This window comes from Neophocaena asiaeorientalis, unplaced genomic scaffold (assembly GCF_003031525.2).
Source record: "Neophocaena asiaeorientalis asiaeorientalis breed wild unplaced genomic scaffold, Neophocaena_asiaeorientalis_V1.1 scaffold505, whole genome shotgun sequence".
Taxonomy (NCBI): domain Eukaryota; kingdom Metazoa; phylum Chordata; class Mammalia; order Artiodactyla; family Phocoenidae; genus Neophocaena; species Neophocaena asiaeorientalis.
The window spans coordinates 415,092-438,805 of NW_020174704.1; the positions used below are offsets into that span (position 1 = coordinate 415,092).

The following is a 23,714-nucleotide window of genomic DNA, read 5'->3' on the forward strand; positions in this document are numbered from 1 at the left end:
GTCCGGAGCCTGTGCTCTGCAACGGGAGAGGCCACAACAGTGAGAGGTCCGCGTACCGCAAAAACAAAAACAACAACAAAAAAAGACTAATCTAACCCTCTATGTCATTCTACAGCTGAGGCTAAGAAAGGTGAAGCAATTTTCCTGAGGTGTCCCTGAGAGTTACTAGCGAGGGTGTCCCTGGAACCAAGTCCTCTTGGCTCCCTGTCCCTCGTGCCTCTTCCATTAAATGGTCCCAACTCTGGTTCAGGCTTTGGTAGGTTAAGTATCATCATGACCATTTTCCTGTTGAGACAAAAGAAATCAAATCACTTGCCCACGACTGTACATGTCATTAAGTAGCAAACACAGGTGCAAGGGAGACCGGGAGGCTTCGCATGCAGCATTCATTCACACGCTGCATGTATTGCCTGGCTGCCTTCCTTCCTTTCTGCCCTCTCTCATTTCTCACATACTTAATGAACACCTGAACTATTTCAGATCAAATTATGGGGTGGTAGTGTTAATAGAGTGTGGTCTGTTTTAAAGGGTGGACGTGGCTCATAGGTTTTGTTTTGTTTGTTTGTTTGTTTTGGCTGTGCCGTGTGGCATGTAGGATCTTAGTTCCCCGACCAAGGATCAAACCCATGCCCCCTGCAATAGAAACACGGAGTCTTAACCACTGGACCACCAGGGAAGTCTGCAGCTCACAGTTTTGACGGTGCACACAGGTTCAAGTTTACAGGCATTCTCTTAAAAAGCAAAGGTTTATGGCTAGGCTTTTCCTCTGTACCTCTAAAGCAGTGGGAGGGCTCGGTCTAACTGAACCACCCAACTTCTGCCTGCTTGAAGGGCAATGCTCTTGCTGCGGTGGTTTCCTGATTATCGACAAGAGGCTTATCTGTCAAATTCTTCTTTGGGTGCTCTTGAAATGTGTACCTCAGGTACGCCAGGGTTGCCTCATGTTGAATTTTCTTTGTCAGCGAAGGACAGAATGTTCTTCTCTGCTGTGCCAATAGCACTTTCCCATGTACACTCAGGGAAGGCTTTTCCCCCTCTCAACAGGGCTCAAAAGTCTTGACTGGAGTACTTCAGAAATAGGTCTGGTTTATACGTTTATAAAAACAAGCAGAGTCTGGGCAATTCCTAGCGTGGAATAGCACTGATGATCTGAATTTTTCCTAGGCAAGCACATGGATGGTGCTACCAGAGGGCAAATGGATAGCACTTTGGTCCCCACTCAATAAGGAGAGAGGGTGGCAATCCCCGCTTGGTGAAAGTGAAGGTGGTATCTTATGAGAAGAGAGACTGGTGTTCACAGAGAGAAAAGGCAGATGGCAGGTGGAGGCGTGAGGTGGAGAAATGGAGCTCGGGGTGCCTCGATGTGTCCATCCTACAGGCCTGCGGGAAAGAATTTATATTTTCTGGTTTTTTTTTTCTTGATGGAATATGCTGATAGTCCATATGTACATTTGGAAAATAATTAAAGTAATATTAGAAGTGGTCGTGGAAAAGTCTTGGACCTGGAATTGGCTGGAACTCTGTCCTGAGCATGCTGTATTTATCAGTGTACTTTGGAGTTGCCCCAGAGCAGCCTCTATACCTCATCTCCCTGGCTGCAAGGGAGCCTGGGAGGAGCTGCCTGTTTGCACTGAGTTGGGAAGAGCTGGGGATTTTTCCTCCTGTTCAGGGTGGGGCTAGTAGGAAGGGGAGAGTTTGCCTTGTCCTGTGAAGGTCTCATCATGGGTCAAATTTGCTCAACTAGTGTGTGACAGGTGAAGAACACTGGAGCCTGGGAATGTCTCCTTTCCCTCCCTACTTTCTCACCACCACACGTGCCTGTCCCTCTTTCTTCTTGGGGGTAAGAAAGAGAATGTAGAATGGACTTGGATTTATATTTTGGTTCCTGAGACTGTAAAGCAGTTCCTGCCACTTTTCTGGAAATCTCTCTAACGTTGAAACTTTTTTTTCTCCTCTCTTCCTTACCAGTATTTCCTCTCAAGTATAAAACCACGGTTTAGAGAGCAGGCTTTGAGACCAGATAGACTGTGGCATGGCTGTGGCATCTTATTAAAACTCAGTGATGCTGTGTCCTCATCTAAAAATGGAGCTATGTTACTGTCCAGATGGTTATAAGGATTCATTGATATAATATACAGTGAGTAGTTAGCATATTGCTGGGCACGCAGTAAGTTCCCAGTAAACGACGTCTATTATTATTAGAGCAGGTAAACTCTCTATGGTACCTAGAATTGTGTTTGGCATTAGGTAACCAAACACTGGTAGAAATGATTATATTACTGATTTTAGTGGCTCTTGAGGAATTTCAAACTGAGCGTACCTCCTAGGGAGGTCCTCAGAGCCTTTTTTGTTTTCTTTCAAGCACCTGACCAAATACTCTGGCAACAGGTGAGCAGGGTGATTCCAACAACAGCCTGCAGCTGTGCTGTCCTGATGAGCCTGTGCATATTTGAAGTTTCACTTTAGAAAGCAAGAAACACATCCTAGTGAACAGGCCTAGCTTATATGGGGCGAGACTTTTCCAAAGTCACATTGAGACTGAATTAAGTTAAGCATTTATTCACTACTTTGCCATGTATCCAGCATGGCCCCCAGAGAGCTAACAGTCCAGTGTGAAGCCGTAAAACTTATTTTTGTATTGCTTTTTAAGTAAGAAAAAATGTGAAAAGTGAACAGGAATAAAATATGGTGCTCTCTTGGACTCTCCCTTTGGCAGTACCATTTGTGTCGTGATGGAGAACTTGGGCTTGAATCGTTGCTCTGCCACCTGCTCACCCTGTGGTCTTGGGCAAATCATCTCCACTCCTAGGGCCCTAGCTTGCCTATCCATATGATGGGTTGCTAATATCTCCACCTAAGCGCTTGTAAGAATTATGCGGAGTAATTCACGGGAAGTACCTCCAACAGTGCCCGGTGTTTAGTTCAGTCCATGTTTGTTATTATTAGTTTTATCTCCTCCTTCCGGCAGCCAAAAGGATTGTCTTTTGCACTACCATGACTGACTAGGTGATCCAAGTCAGGGGTGTCCAGAGTGGTGCTAGGGTCTTATTTTGATGCCTTGAGCCCAATATGACCTTAAGGGTGCTTTCAGACCTTGGGGTCTTTTTTTTTCTTTCTTTCTTTCGTTTTTTTTGTTTTTGTTTTTGTTTTGTTCTTTTGCGGTACGCAGGCCTCTCACTGTTGTGGTCTCTCCCATTGCGGAGCACAGGCTCCGGACGCGCAGGCCCATCGGCCATGGCTCATGGGCCCAGCCACTCCGCGGCATGTGGGATCTTCCCGGACCGGGGCACAAACCCGTGTCCCCTGCCTCGGCAGGCGGACTCTCAACCACTGTGCCACCAGGGAGGGAGGCCCCTCTTGCTTTCTTTTGAAATGTACTTTTCTCACCCTCTCGGTTTCAGTACTCGGGATTTCCCGCGGAAAGATCTGAATCTGATCACGACAGCCAGTGGGGCGGCAGTCCTCTGACAGATGCGGCCTCCCCGCAGCTGCTGGACCCCGCAGACCGGCCGGGCTCTCAGCACGACGCGTCGTGCGCCTACAGGCAGTTCTCGGAACGCGGCGCTCTCTGCTACGGCTTCGCGCTCGACCCCTCCAGGCTGGTGGAGGAGAGGCATTTCCACACCCAGGCCTGCGAGGGCGGCCGGTGTGAGGCAGGCAGGTACTTCCTGGGAGCGCCGCAGGCGGGGAGGGAGCCCTGGTGGGGCTCTCGCGCAGCCTTGCCCCTGACCAAGGCCTCCCCGGAAAGCAGAGAAGCCTATGAGAGCAGCATGCCTCACATCGCCTCGGTCCACAGGATCCACGGTAAGGGCGGCTCCAGCGACTCCAGCGTTGCGCCTCTGGGCAGATTTATCCTAGTCCAGCTTTGACCCTGGAGTGATCCCCACCCAATGGTTTCCTCCTTGAATTTGCAAATCAGAAACTCTAACCAACGGGAATTTAAAAACCAAATCCACTCTTTTGAAGTGTATTAATGTTGCTGATGTTTGCTAAATACATTTGTTTTGGGCAGGCGAGTAAACATGATTCCCATTTTAACACCAAGGGAAAAAAAGTAAAGAAATTAAAGTGAATTGTTAAGTCTATTGAACTTGTAGTATGTATGCATTTAAATTTCTTGTGTATTATTTTCTTCTGTATTCTCACCCTTCCAATGTGGACCGGAGTAGTTTGGGGCTCATCTAGCAGGGTTTCTCAATGAGGGCACTATTGGCGTGTTGGGGAGGCCTGCCTTTGTTTTATGGCCGATCACTCATGTCACAGGTGTTTTAACCTCCCTGGTCCTCTGGGCATTGAATGCCAGTAACTGTCCCCTTCCCCCACCATATGGCAACCCACAGTATCCTCTGTGAGTTGAGGATGGAGTGAGGTGTGGGACCCATGGGGATTTTCACCTTGGGATTATTACACGGCTCTACAAACACACAGAAATGGGCGCCGCAGTTAAAGCCTTTAGTGTTATTAATGGTCTTCTTTGTCCATTTCAATGTAAACTGGTCAGGGGGAGCTCATTCTGTCCATTCCAAGCTTAGGTCCAGGCAGGTCTTGAAAACCCTTCCCATTTTCTTAAAAGTCAGTGCCACTAAGGTGGATCCAATGGCTGTGCTATTACTCTTCGTGCTGTGTCTCTAGGATAAGAAATGTGCTAGACACTATTGTTCTCACACATAGAAGTCTCCTGCACATACCACCTAGGCACTTACTGTTTTCTGTGAATGGTTTTGCTTTGTTTCCATTTTTGCTTTCTACTTTTATTTTGAATTTCTCTAGTTTGGTAGCCTGGGAATGAAAACCCAGGGCAAAGGGCAATTGCTTACCCAAGAATGGAGTGAAGTGAAAATCCTGCCTTAACCCACATGGTCAGGAGGAAGATATTAGAAATAAAATGAGAAGAAAAGGGAAAAGGAAAGCAATGACTAGTGTGATCCCAGCCTTCTCTGTTGCATTAAGCAGTTTACAGCTTTCATATGTCCCTTTTTGTTTCTCTTCTCTCTTTTTATATTGACTTCAGACTGTTTTGAGAATAACGTAATTTATGGAATAATATTTTAGATGCACTTTTCCTCCAGATTAGATCTCTTTCCTTGGTTCAGAACAAGTTGTTATTAGCATTTAAAATATTTATTCTTATTTCAGAAGCAATATCAGGGTTACTGTATGATTATGTGTGAAACAGATTTTTTTTACCACTGGATTTGAGAAGACAATATTTATATTTTTAATTGGAACTATATATATATGTGTATATATCCATGCACACATACACACACACACATATATATGAATATGTATACATATTTTAAACCTTCAAATAGTTTAATTACTAATGTTAGATCTTTATTGTAACTCTACTTTAGAAACATGTAGCAATTTTAACATTTTAGGTGATTTAGTTGGAATTGAGAAACTAGTCCAGCCTATATCATCATCTTCCTCAAACCCAATGGAAAGCATTATCTAAGCATCACTTCAACATAACACTTCTCTAGACAATAACAGAAACCAAATCCTATGTATTTTTCTTTTATTATTTACAGTCAGACAGGTCCAGGGATGTGCATCCATGGACAAATATAAACATACTTTACTGTCTTGCTAATTGGCATTTACAACCCACGAACAAGGTTTACCTTCTAGAAAACTTGTTATAAACTTCATCTGCACTTAAAAGCCACTGAGAACTATGAATTCCAGGACAATATGTTGACACTGTCATGTGAGCCTGTGTCTGTTTCAAATATCGGTGCATATATTAAAATGGAAAAATATAAGGTTTCTTTTAATAGGAAAAAGAGATACACTTACAATACTGGGGGTGATTTTTGAGACCGCTTACTTTTTACTTTTTCTAATTTCTAGGGCGAGGTCATTGGGATGAAGATAGTGTGGTCAGTTCTCCAGACCCTGGGTCTGCCAGCGAATCAGGTGACCGATATCGCACTGAGCAGTATCAAAGTAGCCCACATGAACCTAGCAAAATCGAAACTCTGATCAGAGCCACCCAGCAAATGATTAAAGAAGAAGAGAACAGGTTGCAGCTGAGGAAAGCCCCCCCAGACCAACTGGCTTCCATTAATGGAGCTGGGAAAAAACACTCCTTCTGTTTTGCAAACTACCAGCAGCCCCCAACGACAGGCGAAGTCTGCCACAGCTCCGCTCTTGCCAACACTTCACCATGTGACCACATCCAGCAGAGAGAGGGAAAGATGCTGAGCCCCCGCGAAAATGACTACGACAACAGTCCCACAGCACTGTCGCGGATAAGTAGTCCCAATTCGGATCGCATTTCCAAATCCAGTTTGATCCTAGCTAAAGACTATCTACATTCGGATATGTCTCCTCATCAGACGGCAGGAGACCACCCTGCCGTCTCTCCAAACTGCTTTGGCTCTCACCGGCAGTATTTTGATAAGCATGCCTACACGTTAACTGGATACGCCCTGGAGCACTTATATGATAGCGAAACTATTAGAAACTATTCCTTGGGCTGTAATGGCTCACACTTTGATGTAACTTCCCATCTAAGGATGCAGCCGGATCCAGCACAAGGACACAAGGGAACATCTGTTATAATAACCAATGGAAGCTGATGTTTTTTCTAAAAGATTTTGTTCTTTAAGGATCTCTGAAACATATTTATCATTTAATGCCCCATTACCAGCATTTACAATGCCACAGATTGTTAGAGTGGATAATTTAGGTTACTGGGTATTTGACATGTGTTCTTGTGAAATCAAAGATAACAGCACTGGCGTTCAGGGTTATACACAGGTAATGGAGCTAAAGTGAATACACAAATTGCCCCTCTATTTATATGGGAACCAGGATAGATAAATTTTGAATTGAAAAATACTTGTGTAGATTAAGTGAGCATATATATCACATGAAAGGACCGATGGATGACAACAATCATTATGATGATCCAGTGAACTTCATACACACAGACCACTATCCACAAACTGCTATATATACTTTACATATGGAAATATAGACTATATACCATAAATATACCCCAAGTGGGTAAGTTTCCTTAACCCTAGCGCATTAAGCATCTTAAAGAAATTTCCATTCCCAAAATAACTGAGAAAGAGATATATCTTGTAAACTGGTTTCTTCTTTGTGGTTTCAAACATCCAGCTCATTTCGTTCAGGCATAAATTAGGGAAATGGTTCTGGATATGATACAAGAATGAGTTTTCACCTGGCATCCATTATAAGCAATCAGGAAGTGGTGATTTTTCACCTTACTTTTGAGTTAGACAAAGAACAGGATCACACTGACATAGCGGTAAGGGTTTTTCTAAGTAAAAACACTGAGATATTGGGACACACATCAAAAGCCTGGTGTGCCCAACTGGAAATAGATTAGTAGAGATGGAAAGGCCAGAGGCAGAGAAAAATGAAAAGATATCTCAAAACAAACAATTTCAGGGTCAGCATATGTAATCAACATATTTGGGGCTTGTAAAACTAACCAAATAAAAATTCAAACTAATTCACCAAGAAAAAAAGGCTGATAAGTGCAAAAAACCCCCCCCCCCCCACACACACACAAAAAAACTAAGGGAAACCAGTGAATGCTACATGACAGCAGTGTGTTTGAACACATTTCAAAGCACAGATGTGCAAATGTGACATGTGGAAAGCCTCAGGAGAGAGTCTAAGATAAAAGCCTAGGCTGACAAACAAGTGGTTAGAAGGGTACAAGTAGTACTCTGACTGAAGGAACAGGCAAAGCGTTCATTATTCCATATTGTTTGTAAACAGCAAAAACAAACTTGGTCTTGAGTTCATGTGATACAGTAGAAAGACCAGCAGACTAGATGCCGAGATCTCTGAGTTCCAGTTTGACCCTGCCTGTAACTTATTTTGGGAGCACAGATGTATCACTGACCACACCTGGGCCCCAATTTCTTTATCTGTATGGCAGCTCTAAAGTTCCAAGGGTCTGTGGTTCGTTCTTGCAGCAGTACTGAACTTGTTAACCAGTTATCTCTCTGCTGTGAGTTGTCAAGGCTCATCATTCTGGCTTACGTGCACTCATACAGAGGTCTAGATGCTTTGAAACTTAAGCAGGTGCATGGACTCTTTTAGGCATATTATAGTTACAATCAACTTTCTAGTTCAGCCGAGATATAGATGGTAGAAACTGATGACGGAGAAGAAAAATAAGTAAGATTTATTTAATGCATCATTCTCTAGTGACATAAGTGATTAGAGAAATTTTATAGAAAATATTTCCTAGGAGTCCCATGCCTGAAACTCTTGCCATATGGAAGGGGGGAGGGAGGTATTAGAACTTACGTTCTGAAGACAGAACATGACATTAAACACTCAGGGATTGGTAGTATATTTTCATCATTTAACACAGTTATTTGGCAGTCCAGAGGCAGTTGACAATCTGAATGATGGTAATCTGAGAGATGAATATGGTTGTTTGTATGTGAGAAAGGAGGCTACATAAAATTAAATAAATAGCTCTTGGGTATGACAGCAACGTTTGTGCTGTAAATGAAAAAGGTGCACGTGAGTGAGAAAGTTAGTGGTTATCATATATACTTTCAAAAATGTTAAAAGAACAATAAAAACTAAAAATTGAACTATACAAGCAAAAGTATTTATGGAAAACCCTGGAACACTTAAAATGGATTTTTGATCAATTTGCAACATGAAGTAAGGTTTTCTGAATGCTAAAGTTTTTGCAGAATTCTGTAGATGGACAAATGGTTCAAAGGCACAGATATCTCAAGAATATGGAGCATTTTGGAAAGGAAATCTACACAGATGGGTTTTACTAATGGATACACATTCTACCAAAAATGTCAAGGACAGATGGTATAAAAGAAATGGAATCTTAAGAATCAAGAAAAATGAATTGATATGAAAGAAAACACTGTCATAGTAATTTCAGTGGGATTTTTCTATGGAAGATAGTTAACTGATGAAAGAAATAAATTATGAACTCTGCAATTAGGGGGTAGTCAGAAGGAATAATGCTCTTTAAAATGGTATGACCAATATTTTTAAGTGAAGACAGAATTAACTGAATTACATCTTGATTAAATTTTTGGTAGATTGATCCAGTTTCAAACACAACCTATTTATTTAATTTATGTCTCAATAATTTTATGGTAGCAGCTTTATTACATTACATATAATGCCTATATATGTATGTTCCCATTTAAAATTAAACTTAAATTGACTTTAGTTTTAATACTTGATTTCCATAACTTTGCTAAATGCTGAGAATTGACTGAAATAGAGAAGTATGATTTTTATATCACTTTGGGGATTCATAAAAATGTGTTATAGCCAATTATTAGAACAATATGTAACTATTCATTAGATGATGCAAACCTCATGCTTTCTAGTAATAGTAGGAGTATCTTTGTTTCCCATTTTACCTGTCTGCCCTACCTAACTTAAAAATTTGGATGACCAAAGAAATAAATGAATATTTCCCCATCTTCCTTGGGAAAATTTAGTTAAAACTATTATTGAGAATATACAGATTTGGTGTATTATATTTGGATGCATAATATTAATGTCACAATCACTACAGGTCAGACATTTAGGTGTGTCACACAGGTTTTTTGACATACTGTGCTGAATATAATAGGCTAGCATTTTCCTAAACTGTGATTGCCTGATTTAGGATAATACAACACAGGACTGGTGTGACATTCAATATGAGACAGGATGCAATAAATGATTTGCCTTCAGTATTATACAGAAAACTCATTTATTCTTTTTTGATTCTATTTTATAGGACTAGGATATTTTCATGGGGTGCTATTCTTCATTCTTTCTTTTTTTTTTTTTTTTTTTTTTTGCGGTACACGGGCCTCTCACTGTTGGCGGCCCCTCCCGCCGCAGAGCACAGGCTCCAGACGCGCAGGCTCAGCGGCCATGGCTCACGGGCCCAGCCGCTCCACGGCATGTGGGATCTTCCCAGACCGGGGCACGAACCCGTGTCCACTGCATCGGCAGGCGGACTCTCAACCACTGCGCCACCAGGGAAGCCCTCTTCATTCTTTCTATACCCTGCTGCCACATGCTGCTTCTGGGCAGAGAATCCCACTTAAACTAGGCTTTAATGGGCTCTTCTAGAAAAGGGCAATATGCTTCATTTTCTTGTCTTTTTAATGGAGGATGAGGATCAATTCAATAAAAGATCATTTGGAAAATATGCATAGACATTTTAAAATAAAACAAAGATTTTTTTCCCAAGACCTAGACCAAATAAGTTTGATAAAAGACACTACAGCTAAAGAGACCTTCTGAATACAGGTATAATATTTTATAGCTCTCTTGCTTTCGTTTAAGAGCTGGATGTTACTAAACTATTCAGTGCAATTCTATTAGTACTAGTAGTATTTGGAAATGACAGAGTCAATGCTGATGTTTGGAAAACTGAGGATTTGGCCATTTTGGGGTCACTTACCTTGCCCAGAAGAATAGCTTATGCTTCAATGTACTCCGATTTAAAAAGTTTGAGTGCCCAGATTTGGTACCTTCATTCACTCAAATTACAGGACCAAAAGACACATCTTGTTTTCTTAATGACTTAATAATGAATGTGAATCCTATGGTTCTCCAAATAAGTGATTCAACTTTCATGTCAGTGTCAGCTTTTGTGAATAGGAATTTGTCTATAAGACAGCAAAATCAATTGGTTAGTCCTTCCTGGAAAATGCATTGTGGATAAAACATTCATTTTCATTCTAAACCTCAAATGAATGACAGAACAGCTATGGACACACGCCTAGAAAATATTCTTGGGAGAAATTTCTGTGTGGGGCTCATTTCTTGTGCACAGGAGTTGTACGGGTAATTGTGAACTCAAAAAGTGAGATTGTGCTCATATCCAAATAGGGTTTGCTCAGAGTTCCTTTTCTAGGACAGTATGCAGAAAGGCTGTGTGTATGTATAGTACGCACACACACAACACACACACACACGCGCGCACACACAAGCAATTGTAAAACAAGTAACAAAGTTCTATTCTGCTGTGCTCCTTAAAAACTGATGGTTCACATAAGAAATCCTAACTGATAATTTAAACCAAACATTTATCATTTTATTTATTACAGTTTTGCTGCATGGGAATTTGCTTTCATAAGCCTATATAGTTTGTCCTAATTTGCTGATCCGGAGCACATTTAATCACAGTTGAATTTGTACCCAACAACCTTGGTGTTTTTACATTTCAAAAGAAATGAAATTGGCATGGAAAAAATTTTAGAAGTACTGTAACTTTTTTCCAATATTTTTCCCCAAAGGGAAATATTTCAAAAAACGAAACATATGAGTAGGCACTTCAAAAAAAGATAAAATATTTTATGTTTGTTTTTTGACTGACATGCTATAAAAGGATTATATTTGTGAAAGAAGATACTGATTGCCAATATTTCAAATACCATCTTGCAATGTATAGTTTTTAGTGATATCATAGTATAAATCTGTAATTTGAACTTTTACTTTGGAATGTAAAGTAGAAAATATTAGCTACGTCAATGATATCTTGCAAAGTGTTCCCATTTATAATTATTTATATTGTAAATAGCTTTCTGAAGTAAATTCGAAGTTAATGTGCATAAAATGTATTTATTATGTGAGGAATTTTTTGGTTTAAAATATAGTTACCAATATGCAGTTTGAGTCTGAATTATTCATTGAAAGGAAAATTTCTCTAGGACAAAGACTGTCAACTAGAAGACTAGCAATGTAAAGAAATAAGGATTGTTTTAGCTCTAGATTCTCTTGAAATGGGTAACACGCACACACACACACACACACACACACACACATTTTAAGAGACCTAGTAATAGAAGCTTACACATATGCACAGTAACTATTAGGTAACAGATCTGATTTTCATCAGACACTGGAGAATGGTTTCTCAATTTTTTATTAGAACATCTTAAGCAGGACTTCTTTGGTCTCCACTTTGCTAAAATAAAGTGAGAAATTTGAAAGTATAGGTTACATGTTTAATGTCCAAGGGGGAAAAATAAAACCTATAATATTGAGATTATCTAATTTGAATATCTAAAACTAGTTTTAGATAGTCTAAATTGTCTCATTTATATGGATATGGCCAAATCCTTATAAATTGTCTAATTTAGACTATCTAAATTAGATAGTCTATTGATTATCTAGTTTTGAATATCTAAAAACATAGCTTGAATAATTTTTATTTTGGAATCCAAAGTATTTTTAAAATTTAGAAATTAGGAATTAAGGTCAAACAAAAAATAGATTGCCATGTGGTTCTCTCTTTTTTCATTTTCATAGCCCCCAACATGGGAAATCCGCCTCCAGGGATTTCTGATTTACCTCGATGTATTCCAGAAGTTGTCAACCATTAGCCAATTCAACAAGCCTACACGATATAGTTTTAATTCATTGGAAATGTTATTTGTATTTCATTAAGCTTTTTGACAAAGCTGCACAAGGTATTGCCATTAACATTACAGCATTTATCAGATATTTTCCTACATGATTCTTTAAATACTTGTTTTAGTGCTTTCGTTTCTGAAAATAAAATTGTTTTCACCTACTTTACACTTCAAAATAACTGCACTTCCAAATTAATTCACAACATTTATGGAATTCATATTATATGCCCCACATGGGATAGACACTAGAATCTTTCTCATTGAAGGACGTTATAGGAAAGCACATACGGAGGGTCTTTGATTTTCCTGATGTGCTTTGAAAGTGCAAATTCTTTAAAATGACAAACATTTATTGAATCATCATGTGCCAGGCATTGAACCAAGCTCAGATTATCACTGAAGTCTGGATAGAGACCATCACAGAGGGAAATACCAATATGCTCTATTTCATTGATGAGGAAAGGGAGACAGAGTGATTAAGTAACTTAGTGACACAGCTTAAGTAAGTGGTGGAGATGAAAGATGAACCCAGGCAGGTTTACTCCAAAACACTACCTTACCTAATTCTGCTTTCTTTATATAAACAAACAAACAAATAAATCAAGGAAGTGAAAGAAAATATTGTCTAAATGGTTGCAGAAAACAAATCCCTCAATCCGGTCAGCGGTGGTTCCAGTAGCCCGATGCGTGGTCTTTGGGCTGGGCTAGCTCATTCTCCATTATCACACTGACACGTGACGACGGGTCCAAAGAAGACAGAGGCCGAGACTGCTGCTTCCTTGCATGATAGTTTGCCTTCCTGCTGCATGAGTGTTCTGATGTCTCTCTTAAATAAGTGTGAGCCCAAGAAAAGTCCAGGGCTTAAATAAGCTACAGGCAAATTATCCTCACAGAAGCCCCGTGATAGTTGAAAAAAAAATTTGTGTCTTTCTCAATTAACAAAATACAGGTGGGTTAAATAGTAAGTAAAAACTATACATTTTTTTCATCCAATATTTTCAAGATATGAGCCAAAACAAAAGTAGTACTTTTTCATGATTGTCATTAAATACTGTTTTGTTTCAAGGAAAATTTTCCTTCCTCTTTGGATAAAGACCAACCAAAGCCCACTCTACCAAGAACCCATGTGTGTCAGTATTACCTGTATTATTTCAGGGCCTGGTTTCAAGGGTACTCTGCAGGGAGAGCTTCAGAGGGCTGTTACAGCTACCACCTTATGTATTTTCCTCACATGAACAGAAACCGCCCAAAAGTTATCTGACAGAAACACTGCCCCTCAGAACACAGACGATTCCTGTAAGGTGTCCTTAAGCAATGGTATGAGCTTGCAGGCATCGGTCTGTCTCTGGCTCCCTCTGTGTTGGTGGTAACTCCTGGGTGCCAGCAACCCAGGCAGCCTGTCCAGCCATCCCTGGTCCCTGGCCTCCGCCTCACAGTATCAGGAGGGTCGATCCTCTGTAGCACTTTTTGGCCTTTTCATAATTATGCTTTATAACTTAATATGTGCTGTATTTACCAATGGAATTAGATCCAGGGTGGGAGAAATGTAAAACAGCCCCTGCTTTGGGGGTTTGTAAATAATCTCTTTGTTCAGCTTCCCCCAGGTCAGGCTCCTGTGTGGGGAGTAATTCCATATGGGAATCTGACTTGAGTGCCATCTAAGTAAACCTTAAAGGGAATCTTGGCAGCATCTCCCAAGCCATAAGGAAATCATTCTCAGTAACTGGTGAGGATTTTCTGATAGCTTTGTATTTTATATATGTGTATATATATATATGTATGTATTTTTAAAAATTGAACCTGAAGACTCTTTCTATGGTTAAGATCTCCAGCGTTCACTCAGGAATGGGGAATTGAGATCTAATATGTGAGAAGAATCATCCAGAAAATAACTGAGGTTCATTATTCAGTGAATTTCTACCTTTCAAATTTCAGCCCTTGTGTTAGCCACATGCCCTGTTAATTTGGCAAGATGGGGTTTGTCTACGGTGCCATGCTAAACCTATTTTTAAATTTAAAAGTTCAGAGACACCTTTTTGATAAACATTTACAATTCTGTTACAAAATTAAAGGTTATCAATAGCTAAGAAATTTTTTTTTCCGCAGGGTGGAGAGAAGCGGTGGGAAGGTTAGCAAGCCCTCATACTACTTAAATATGTCTTTCAGTTACCTGTGTACCTTGTTAATACCCACATCTGCTATGTAATTAGTCCTGATGTTTTTTCTGCATAAAGGTAAAATATGTAGAAAGTGTCTTTTAATGTAAGAGATAGAATGTTTTATTTTTGAAATTCATTTTTCTTTCATGGACACTGAAATGTCCATGTTGCTCCATTTAAAGTCCCCAAAAGGAAATAAGACAGAGAGTTGTATCACTTTTTCATATCCCCTTTGGTTGGTTTACAGCCAGGTCTCCTTTTTTAGAGACTGTATGTCATACTGTATTGTTCCAAATTTTTATTCTTTTCTCAAGTTCCCCTCATCCTGCAGACATCATGTCATTTTTACTTCAGTGACCATGACTAAATGAGGACTTACAAAATATGTATATATAACAAAATATGTATATATAGCTCTCGCACCTTACAACAATTAACAGTAACTTCTTGCCACTTAGTATGTGGCATTTTGTAAAAGGAAGAGACAGATCAGGCATGAAAATTAGTCCTTGTGTCTCAAAGTCCTGAGGCCTCTCTTTGGACACTCCCAGCCTTCAGCCCTTCCACAGCTCTCTTCATCACCTTGCCCTCATCTTTTTCCTCTCTCTTTTGACTCCTCTCAGCTCCTCCTGGAGATGTTTAAGCGTGCTGGTGTTCATCTGACATATACTTAGGTACATATCTACACACACATGCACACACGGTCTCCCAGATGAGGCCAGCCTTCAGTTCATCAGGCCTTTTTACTGCTCAGCTACTCTTAACCCCCACAGCTGCTGCTTTAAATCCTGAGAGTGACTTAAATCCCACTCTGAGTTGCAGACTAGGTGCTCTGTAGTCCTTGCTTTCCTGAAACATCTCAGTATCTCTTCCCAATATCTCAAAATAGATCTGTGTCTTTGCCTGCTTATCTCATGAACCAGGTGACTTTCCTCTGTCAAATGAGAATGCTGGGGCTCCATATCTCAAAAAGCTGTGGTGGACATTCAACGAAGCAATGACCCTGGAGCCCTCCATGGACAGCAAGTGCACGATAGAAGTTGGCGTATACCGTTATGGGCCTCTGAGAAAACGATCGTGCAGTTTTCCACATCTCCTTCATTTGACCCAGTCAGCATCCAACTAACATGTACCCAGTGCCTCCATGGATGATATTAACTCGCTACTGGCAATACAGACAAAACACGTGTGGCCCCAGAGTCAAGAGGTCCCCAGTCAGGGGAAGAGGTGAAGGAGGACCCAGATGCCCTTCTACTCCTCGTCCACTTCCCCCTGTGCTGCCCCTCCTCGGATGCCCACCTCTCATGGCCTCCTCTTGACTGACCCATCCCCCGATGGATCAGGATTCACTTTTCTTCTGAACTCCCTGTGTTGACATTCTCAGCCAGCTTGACAGCTGCTCCCTCACGTTCTCTAGTGTGTTTATCTGGGCTCTTTCATTAACAGCAAAGACCCTCATCACAGGGACCGTTCCGTATCCTTCTGCAGCCCTGCCCCCAGCACAGTACCTGCACATGATAGAAACAAAATGAGTTTCTGTTGGATGAGTGACTACACGCTCCCTCACCAATGATGGTGATGTATTTCAGGTTATTTCATCTTGTTCTACAGTCAATATTATAAAACTTCCTGTGGCTTGTGCTACCCATAATAACATTCTGGATTCTATAAACATTATAGTTGCTTCATGATTTATTTATTTTTTTTTAATACTGTATTTTATTTATTTATTTATTTATTTATGGTACGCCGGCCTCTCACTGTTGCGGCCTCTCCCATTGCGAAGCACAGGCTCCGGACGCGCAAGCTCAGCGGCCATGGCTCACGGGCCCAGCCACTCCGCGGCATGTGGGATCTTTCCGGACCGGGGCACGAACCCATGTCCCCTGCATCGGCAGGCGGACTCGCAACCACTGCGCCACCAGGGAAGCCCCCATGATTTATTTTTTAAAAATACTTTATTTATTTATCTATATTTATCATTTTGGCTGCGCCAGGTCTTAGTTGCGGCAGGTGGGATCTTCCTTGCGGCGTGCAGCCTTATTAGTTGTGGCATGAAGGATCTAGTTCCCCAACCAGGGATCGAACCCAGGCCCCCTGCATTGGGAGCCTGGAGTCTAACCCACTGGACCACCAGGGAAGTCCCACTTCATGTTTTCTTTATGGGGGAAGGGTTGCAACTTGCTTTCAATCTTCTGATTTTGAGACCTGAAGTCTCATCCGTGTAAATGATGTTCCCCTGTTACTTGAATACTGAAGGAGATGATGTGTATGTGACACCCTGGGGGCAGTTTCTGGCTTCTGTGGGTATGAGCACCATGCCTCCCACCTCTGCTCCCCTCTTAAATCCACCTTGCCTCCTAATTTGCCCAGGGCCTCTTTCTGCACTTCTCATGTATATTCCATATTTCTAAGTTATATTACATGACTTAGATCCATTTCAAGAATACTTTTCCCAAACCTTACCCTGTCACTGTGTGAGATACCACCACAAATTCAACTTTTGTCTTTTCTTCCCAAAATCCCCCTCTTTCCCCTCAAACTTTCCTCCATCATTCTATACATCTCCCCCGCTCTTGACAGGGTCTTCTTCCAGAATTTATGCTGTTCACGTACTTAAAAAGGCCCTTTGTGTCTTATTGAGGCTGAGGGAAATGTAAATTCCCGAGCTTGTTACATTAGCTGCTTCACAACTCAGCCCCAAACTACCTTCTTGGTCTTTTCTCCGTCTGTCCCCCCAGACACCCTAGGTTTCTGCTGCACTGGGTTTTTCAATCTTCCTGGAAGGCACCATGCCTTTCACTCTCCTAGTCTTGGCATGGGCTGTTCTCTGTGTGGAATGCTCCACAGCCATTCTTTATTAAGAAAGTTCCTCTTCATCCTTCATGGCACAGAGTTCTCAAGTGATGCCTGAAGTCCAACTCCACTTCCTTTCTGGGCTCTCACTGTACTTGGTTCAGACTTCTCTTATCATGTTTATAAAGTGTTCAGTAAGTTGTAGTCATGTTTTTTTAATTACAAAAGCAATAGGTGAGTTTAAAAAATGGACACAATACAGAAATGTGTACAGTAAGAAAGAGAACACACACAATTTTTCGATCTTTCTTTTTCACTTAACAATGTATCATGGGCATCCTTCTACATCAGTTTCTATATATCTCTTGGTCTCTTTAATGGATACATAATATTTTATAGTATGGATGTGCCATGGTTTACTTAGCTATTCCCCTTTTGATAGATATCTATTTCTTTCCAATTTTTATTTATTATTTTACATTACATATGTACATACATACAATAAACATCTTTGCAAATAGATCTTTTTGCATCTGTGACTGAATTTCTGTAGAATAGTTTCCTAGAAGTAAAATTGCTGGGTCGAAGAGCATCTTCAATTTTGAGACAGACTACCCGGTTGCCTTCCAAAGAAACTGTAAAAGTGGACTCTTCCCCCAATAGTATATGAGACTATATCCTTGTCCTTTAACAGTTTCCTACCCTGTTTCATGTAGTCTTGTGTATTTCTTGACTTTATTCCCAGGTACTCAATAATTTTGTGAACTATGAACATGTGGACCTTTTTCTATAACTATTTTTTTCTAATTTGGAATTGATAGTGTATAGGAAAGTGCTAATTTTTGTGTATATATCTTGTACCACTTATCTTTTATTTACTCTTATGTCTAATAGTATTTAGTTGATCCCTTTGGATTTTCTGTATAAACAATAATATTTCTTTTCTAATATTTGCAATTCTTTCTTTTTATTTCTATATTAATACATTTTTAAACATCAATAGCAGATATTTAATTTTATCAAGTGCCTTTTTGGCACTCAAGATGATAGTACATTTCTTTCTAATTTCCTAATTTGAAATATTCTTTCCAAATGTTGAAACATCTTTGCATTCCTGGCCAAAACCTGCTTCAGAGAATTATTCTTTTAATATACTTCTGTTTTCAGTATGCTAATGTTTAACCTTAGACCTTTTCCTCTATTTTTTCAGTTATAGTCATTTTCTTGTATTTGCCTCTATTTGAATATGGGCTCTTTGAGGACAGGAACCATATATTGTTCAACTGTAAATGCCCCTCATCTCACATAACACCTGGTACATCGTAGATGCTAAAACTATGCCTGTATTTGTGTTCTGAAGTCCTGGATTCAAATCCCAGTTCTGCCTCTTACTAATGATGTGGACCGGTTACTTAATATCAGTCTGTTTCACCGTTTGTAAAACGTGATATTACTTCCTTAAAGGCTCTATGTAAAGATTAAACAAAAGAACGTATGTAAAGTATATATTACAGTGTTTAGAGCATAAAAAGTAAGTAGGTTTCTCTCATTTTGTTTTGCCCCTGCTATAGAAAAACAATCTGAATTTATTTGTCATGGGAGAGTTATCAGGGCAATCCAAGAATTTTTAACCGATAAGATTATGGGTGACTCTGAACCTCCACATTCTCACTGCAAAATGAACGGATGGGTGTCAGCCTTCTTTTGATCACTGTCATCAAATAAATACTCGTTAGGCAGCTCATAATTACAGCTTGAGAAAAACTGAATATCATATAGATGGCAGGAGCCAATTAGCAAAAAATTTACATTGGAATTATAGTTCATCATTTCATGTTTTCTACTTTAACAACATGTGTGCACACTTGCCACACATTTTTTTTTTTACATCTTTATTGGAGTATAATTGCTTTACAATGCTGTGTTCGTTTCCCCTGTATAACAAAGTGAATCAGCTATACATATACATATGTCCCCATATCCCCTCCCTCTTGCGTCTCCCTCCCACCCTCCCTATCCCACCCCTCTAGGTCGTCACAAAGCATCGAGCTGATCCCCCTGTGCTATGTGGCTGCTTCCCACTAGCCATCTATTTTACATTTGGTAGTGTATATATGTCAGTGCTGTTCTCTCACTTTGTCCCAGCCTCCCCTTCCCCCACTGTGCCCTCAAGTCTGTTCTCTACGTCTGCGTCTTTATTGCTGCCCTGCCACTAGGCTCATCAGTACCATTTTTCTAGATTCCATATATATGTGTTAGCATACGGTATTTGTTTTTCTCTTTCTGACTTACTTCACTCCATATGACAGACTCTAGGTCCATCCACCACACTACAAATAACTCAATTTCGTTCCTTTTTGCCACACATCTTAAAATTTTTTCTTTTATCCTATCCCTGTTAGAACCGGAAAGGATAGAATTGATGCTGACTGATTTAAGTCACCAGTTTAGCAGTAAGCGTGAGAATTTTGTGATGAGATTGGTCTAATTTGAGGTTTTTATTTCTTCAAAAAGAGAAAAAAAAAGTAACTAGACTGTATAAACCTGAAACCTCCCTCCCCCAAACTGAAATATCAATGTTTTCTCATATACAGGAGAATAAATTCTATTGCCTATGCATGAAGTTGAATCAATGCCTCTGGTGTCATTTCGCTGAATGGTTTCAAATAGGAATACAAAGCCCAAATGAAACTAAGATGAGATGGTAGAAATTGTGACAGGGCTATTTTTGAAATGATGCTCTTAGGAAAAGCTGCTGATTGAAATCGATACCTCAAGACCTGGAATTTGAAAAGACCATTTCTGAGACCTGAGAGGGTCACTGAATAGAAGTGTCAGTTGATGGTATTCAGACCATGCAATTGCTTTCACCAAGGTGCCTCTGTGTTTACTTAAGTGACTTGTGGTAGCTGGTGGCTGAGCATACATTGAGAGAGTCTCCCTCCATCCAGGCTCCGGGGATGAGGAGACTAGAGAGGACATTGTCTGGGGTCTAAATGAGTAAGTCCTGGTGTGCTATATTGAAAGAAATGAATCGAACTGCATTTTCCTTTTCATTTATCCTCTGGAAGGAAGATTCTGTGAAGGGTATGAAGAATATAAACCTTTTAAATATTAAAAAAAATCAGTGCACCCCAAACCTTGCAATATCTATTTCAGACCAAATCCTATTTAATAAATTATAATTGATCAGAAAAAATCATTTGTACAGATCTCTGCTAATGTGTCCATTTTTCTCCAAGGAGTCATTTCCTTTTTGTTAAGTGTGAGATTTGTGTGTGTGTGGTGATGGCCTGGGGTGTGGGGTGACACAGAGGCTATTCACACAATTCAAATTGCTTTACATAGAAGTTACCAGATTGCTTAATTACACTAAGATTTGAGATGATGGTGTGGGGAGAAATGTAGTTTAATGAAGCTATCAGCCTTTTAGGTTGTTTTTTTTTTTTAAATAGCATTAGCTTTTAAAATTACAGGGAAATCTGATTTGTCGTTTTTGTATGTCAAAGTGAGTAAATTGCATTTTAGTTTCTTTAGCACATGGGGTGTATCTTAATTATTAATTTTGTTCACTAAATTTGAGATTGTTCGTTTGAATGAAACTGAACATTTCAAGTACTCTGAACCCAGCTCTCCACTTTCCCATCAACCCATGGGACTGTCCCAGATTCATGTGCATGTCACAGGTGCAGGTGACCATCACAGGTATGGGAGTAACAATCCTCACCCCCCAGCCAGACTCTGTCACACAGCTGCAGAGCTGGACACACTCTTCAGAACCATAAACATGGCCAAACTGAATGTAAATTAAGCTTTGGACTCTGAATCAATGTTTTAAAATGTCAGAAGAACAGTTTGGAATGCCACACTGCCCCATCAGCTGCCTTGGTTTTCTAAGAACATGTTTAAAAGGGGGAGCCTGTTGTTGCCACCCCTGTTCTGAGGAACTCTCCCAGTGGACAAGCTCTGAACACGTGGCAGGATGTGAGGTAAGGTGGGGCTGGCTGGTTGGGAGCATTAGGAGGAAAACCAGCCTCAGAGGTTGTAGGTGTCCAACTGTGTCCTGGGGACTAACACATCTGACCTGGAATCAGAGCCTGATTCTTGGACATTTACATTACATGGTTACTATAGCTACTGAAACTCTGCCTACAAGACCCACCAATGTAAATTTGTCTACTAGGTCCTTTTAAAGAAAAAGAAAAAAAAAAAAAAGAGTTGATGAGATAGGTTAAGCCTAACTGGAGAAATTTTCCGCCATTTCTGGCAGAAAACTCATAAAACCAAGCATTTTAAGAACTCATAAGACCAAGCACTTTAAATGTGACCTCAAAGCCAAAATCTTGCTAATCTGCATTCTATTATACCAGCAGTATGACCTTGAGCAAAGAACTTGATCTCTCTAAGTCTCAGTATCTTTGACCATAAAATGGGGATAAGAAGAGTCCCTACTTTATAGGATTGATGGAAGGATTAAAAGAGTAATGTCTTCAAAGCATAGAAGCATCATACCTAGGACATAACGAGCTCAGAACTCAAATATTATTTTTTATGATTAGTACTATGATTATTATAATCATTATTGTTTTGATCTTGTTCTTTGAGCTAAATTCTGTAATTTTTGTTTCTAGGATTAAATGGAAATCAGAATTAATATTTATGGATTTTTTTTTATTCAGGGATTCTTTTCCAAAGGATGTTGCATCTCATCAAAAGCATTCTTCATAAAAAGAAAAAAAAAAAAACTGTTGGAATGTATGTGATAGTTTTATGTTTATTGCAGTTATTTAGTGGAATTCCAATATTATTCAGCATGTTTTATGCTTACAGAATTATTTAGGGTATAATCAAGAATACCATAATACTGTCTTTATACATGGGCACTGTTTTAAAAACTAGGCATAATTAGCAGGAAGATATTCATAGTGTGGGTCTGACATTGTTATGACTTCAATATAAATTCCATGAGGTGGAGAAGACCCAAGAAAGAAGGCTACAGATTTATCATGGTATGATGCATTTGCAGTATGGATTGTACTTATCTTTTTATTTGCCACAGACAATGTAAATTAGGAACATCTGAACGAAGATTCAAATAACTTAGCATCTGTAGCCCACTATAAAATATGCTGTTCCGATGCCTAGAGTAGAAACAGAAATTTACTGTTTTCTTACTCTACTGATATGATGATTTGGTTTTGGGTCCCAGAGGTAGCCTCCTACCAGTGATGAACAGGGAGCCATCCTGAAGAAAAGGTAGGGAAATGGCAGTGGATCACTTATTATTTCCTCCTCTTCTCTCTTGAGTGTTTTAAAGAAATTTTGCTCTTTGGTCAAGATGTTACTGGTGAATAAAACCCTTTGAGGGGGTGAAGTTTGGGGTAACAATGTCTTTAACCCATTTTCCATCTCAATGTTATTTATTCTACTGATAAAATTATAAGATTTAAGAAATGTAAATGAGCTATTCAACATTTAAGTTCATATACATATGTGCGAATTTGGGGGTGGCTTTAATGGCTCTACATATTTCTGGTTGGATAACTTTCCCAGCATGCATGAAGAACTCCATGGTGTTCAGGGCATGAAATTAATCACGAGGGCAATAGACAAAGGGCAGAGGGCCTGCCACAAGCTGGGACCTCATCATGGGATTTTCATGTTTGCTCTTCCCCCAAGCGTTATTATCCTCATTTAACAGATGAGGAACCTGAGGCTCTGAGATTTCTCTATGATTTACTCTAGGTCACTTGGGTCACAAGTCAGACTTTACAAAGCTTTTGTTTTGTAAAAAATAAAATATCATAATTTGGTTGAGGGTAAAGCTGTGGACATATAGCAGAGTAGTGGGCCTCAGACCCTTGAATGCCCTGGGAAATCCTAGAGTGCTGTGAGACTGGGAGCAAATCTTAGCTGTGAAACTACCATGATGAGGACACGGGTGGCCAGAGGGTTTTTAGGGAGAGAGTAGAGGCAGGAGAGAGAACAAGAAGGGGCTGTGTTTCATCGTGGCATTTAACTCTGCTCAGCTTTCGGGCATGACAATGAGGAAGAGCAAGGGAAGATAGCGTGTCCTTCATTCACTCTGAATGGCTGGGTGCGTTTTTTTAAAATTAATTTTTATTGGAGTATAGTTGCTTTACAATGTTGTGTTAGTTTCTGCTGTACAGCAAAGTGAACCTGCTATACGTATACATATATCCCCACTTTTCTGGATTTCCTTCCCATTTAGGTCACCACAGAGCACTGAGGAGAGTTCCCTGTGCTATACAGTAGGTTCTTATTAGTTATCTGTTTTATACATAGTAGTGTATATATGTCAATCCCAATCTCCCAATTCATTCCACCTTCCCTTCCC

At 40.0% G+C, this 23,714-nt stretch overlaps 1 protein-coding gene across 2 annotated transcripts in view; it reads left to right on the forward strand.

Moving 5' to 3' along the window:
* SIM1 (SIM bHLH transcription factor 1) overlaps positions 1-7,524 on the forward strand; it is a 67,560-nt gene extending 60,036 nt beyond the window's left edge. For both annotated transcript variants that reach the window (XM_024759328.1, XM_024759327.1), the window contains exons 11-12: positions 3,402-3,804; positions 5,860-7,524. In XM_024759328.1, the coding sequence (XP_024615096.1) occupies positions 3,402-3,804; positions 5,860-6,590 (1,134 nt within the window). In that variant the 3' untranslated portion in view covers positions 6,591-7,524. The remainder of the gene's footprint in view (positions 1-3,401; positions 3,805-5,859) is intronic.
* The last annotated feature ends 16,190 nt before the right edge of the window (positions 7,525-23,714 follow it).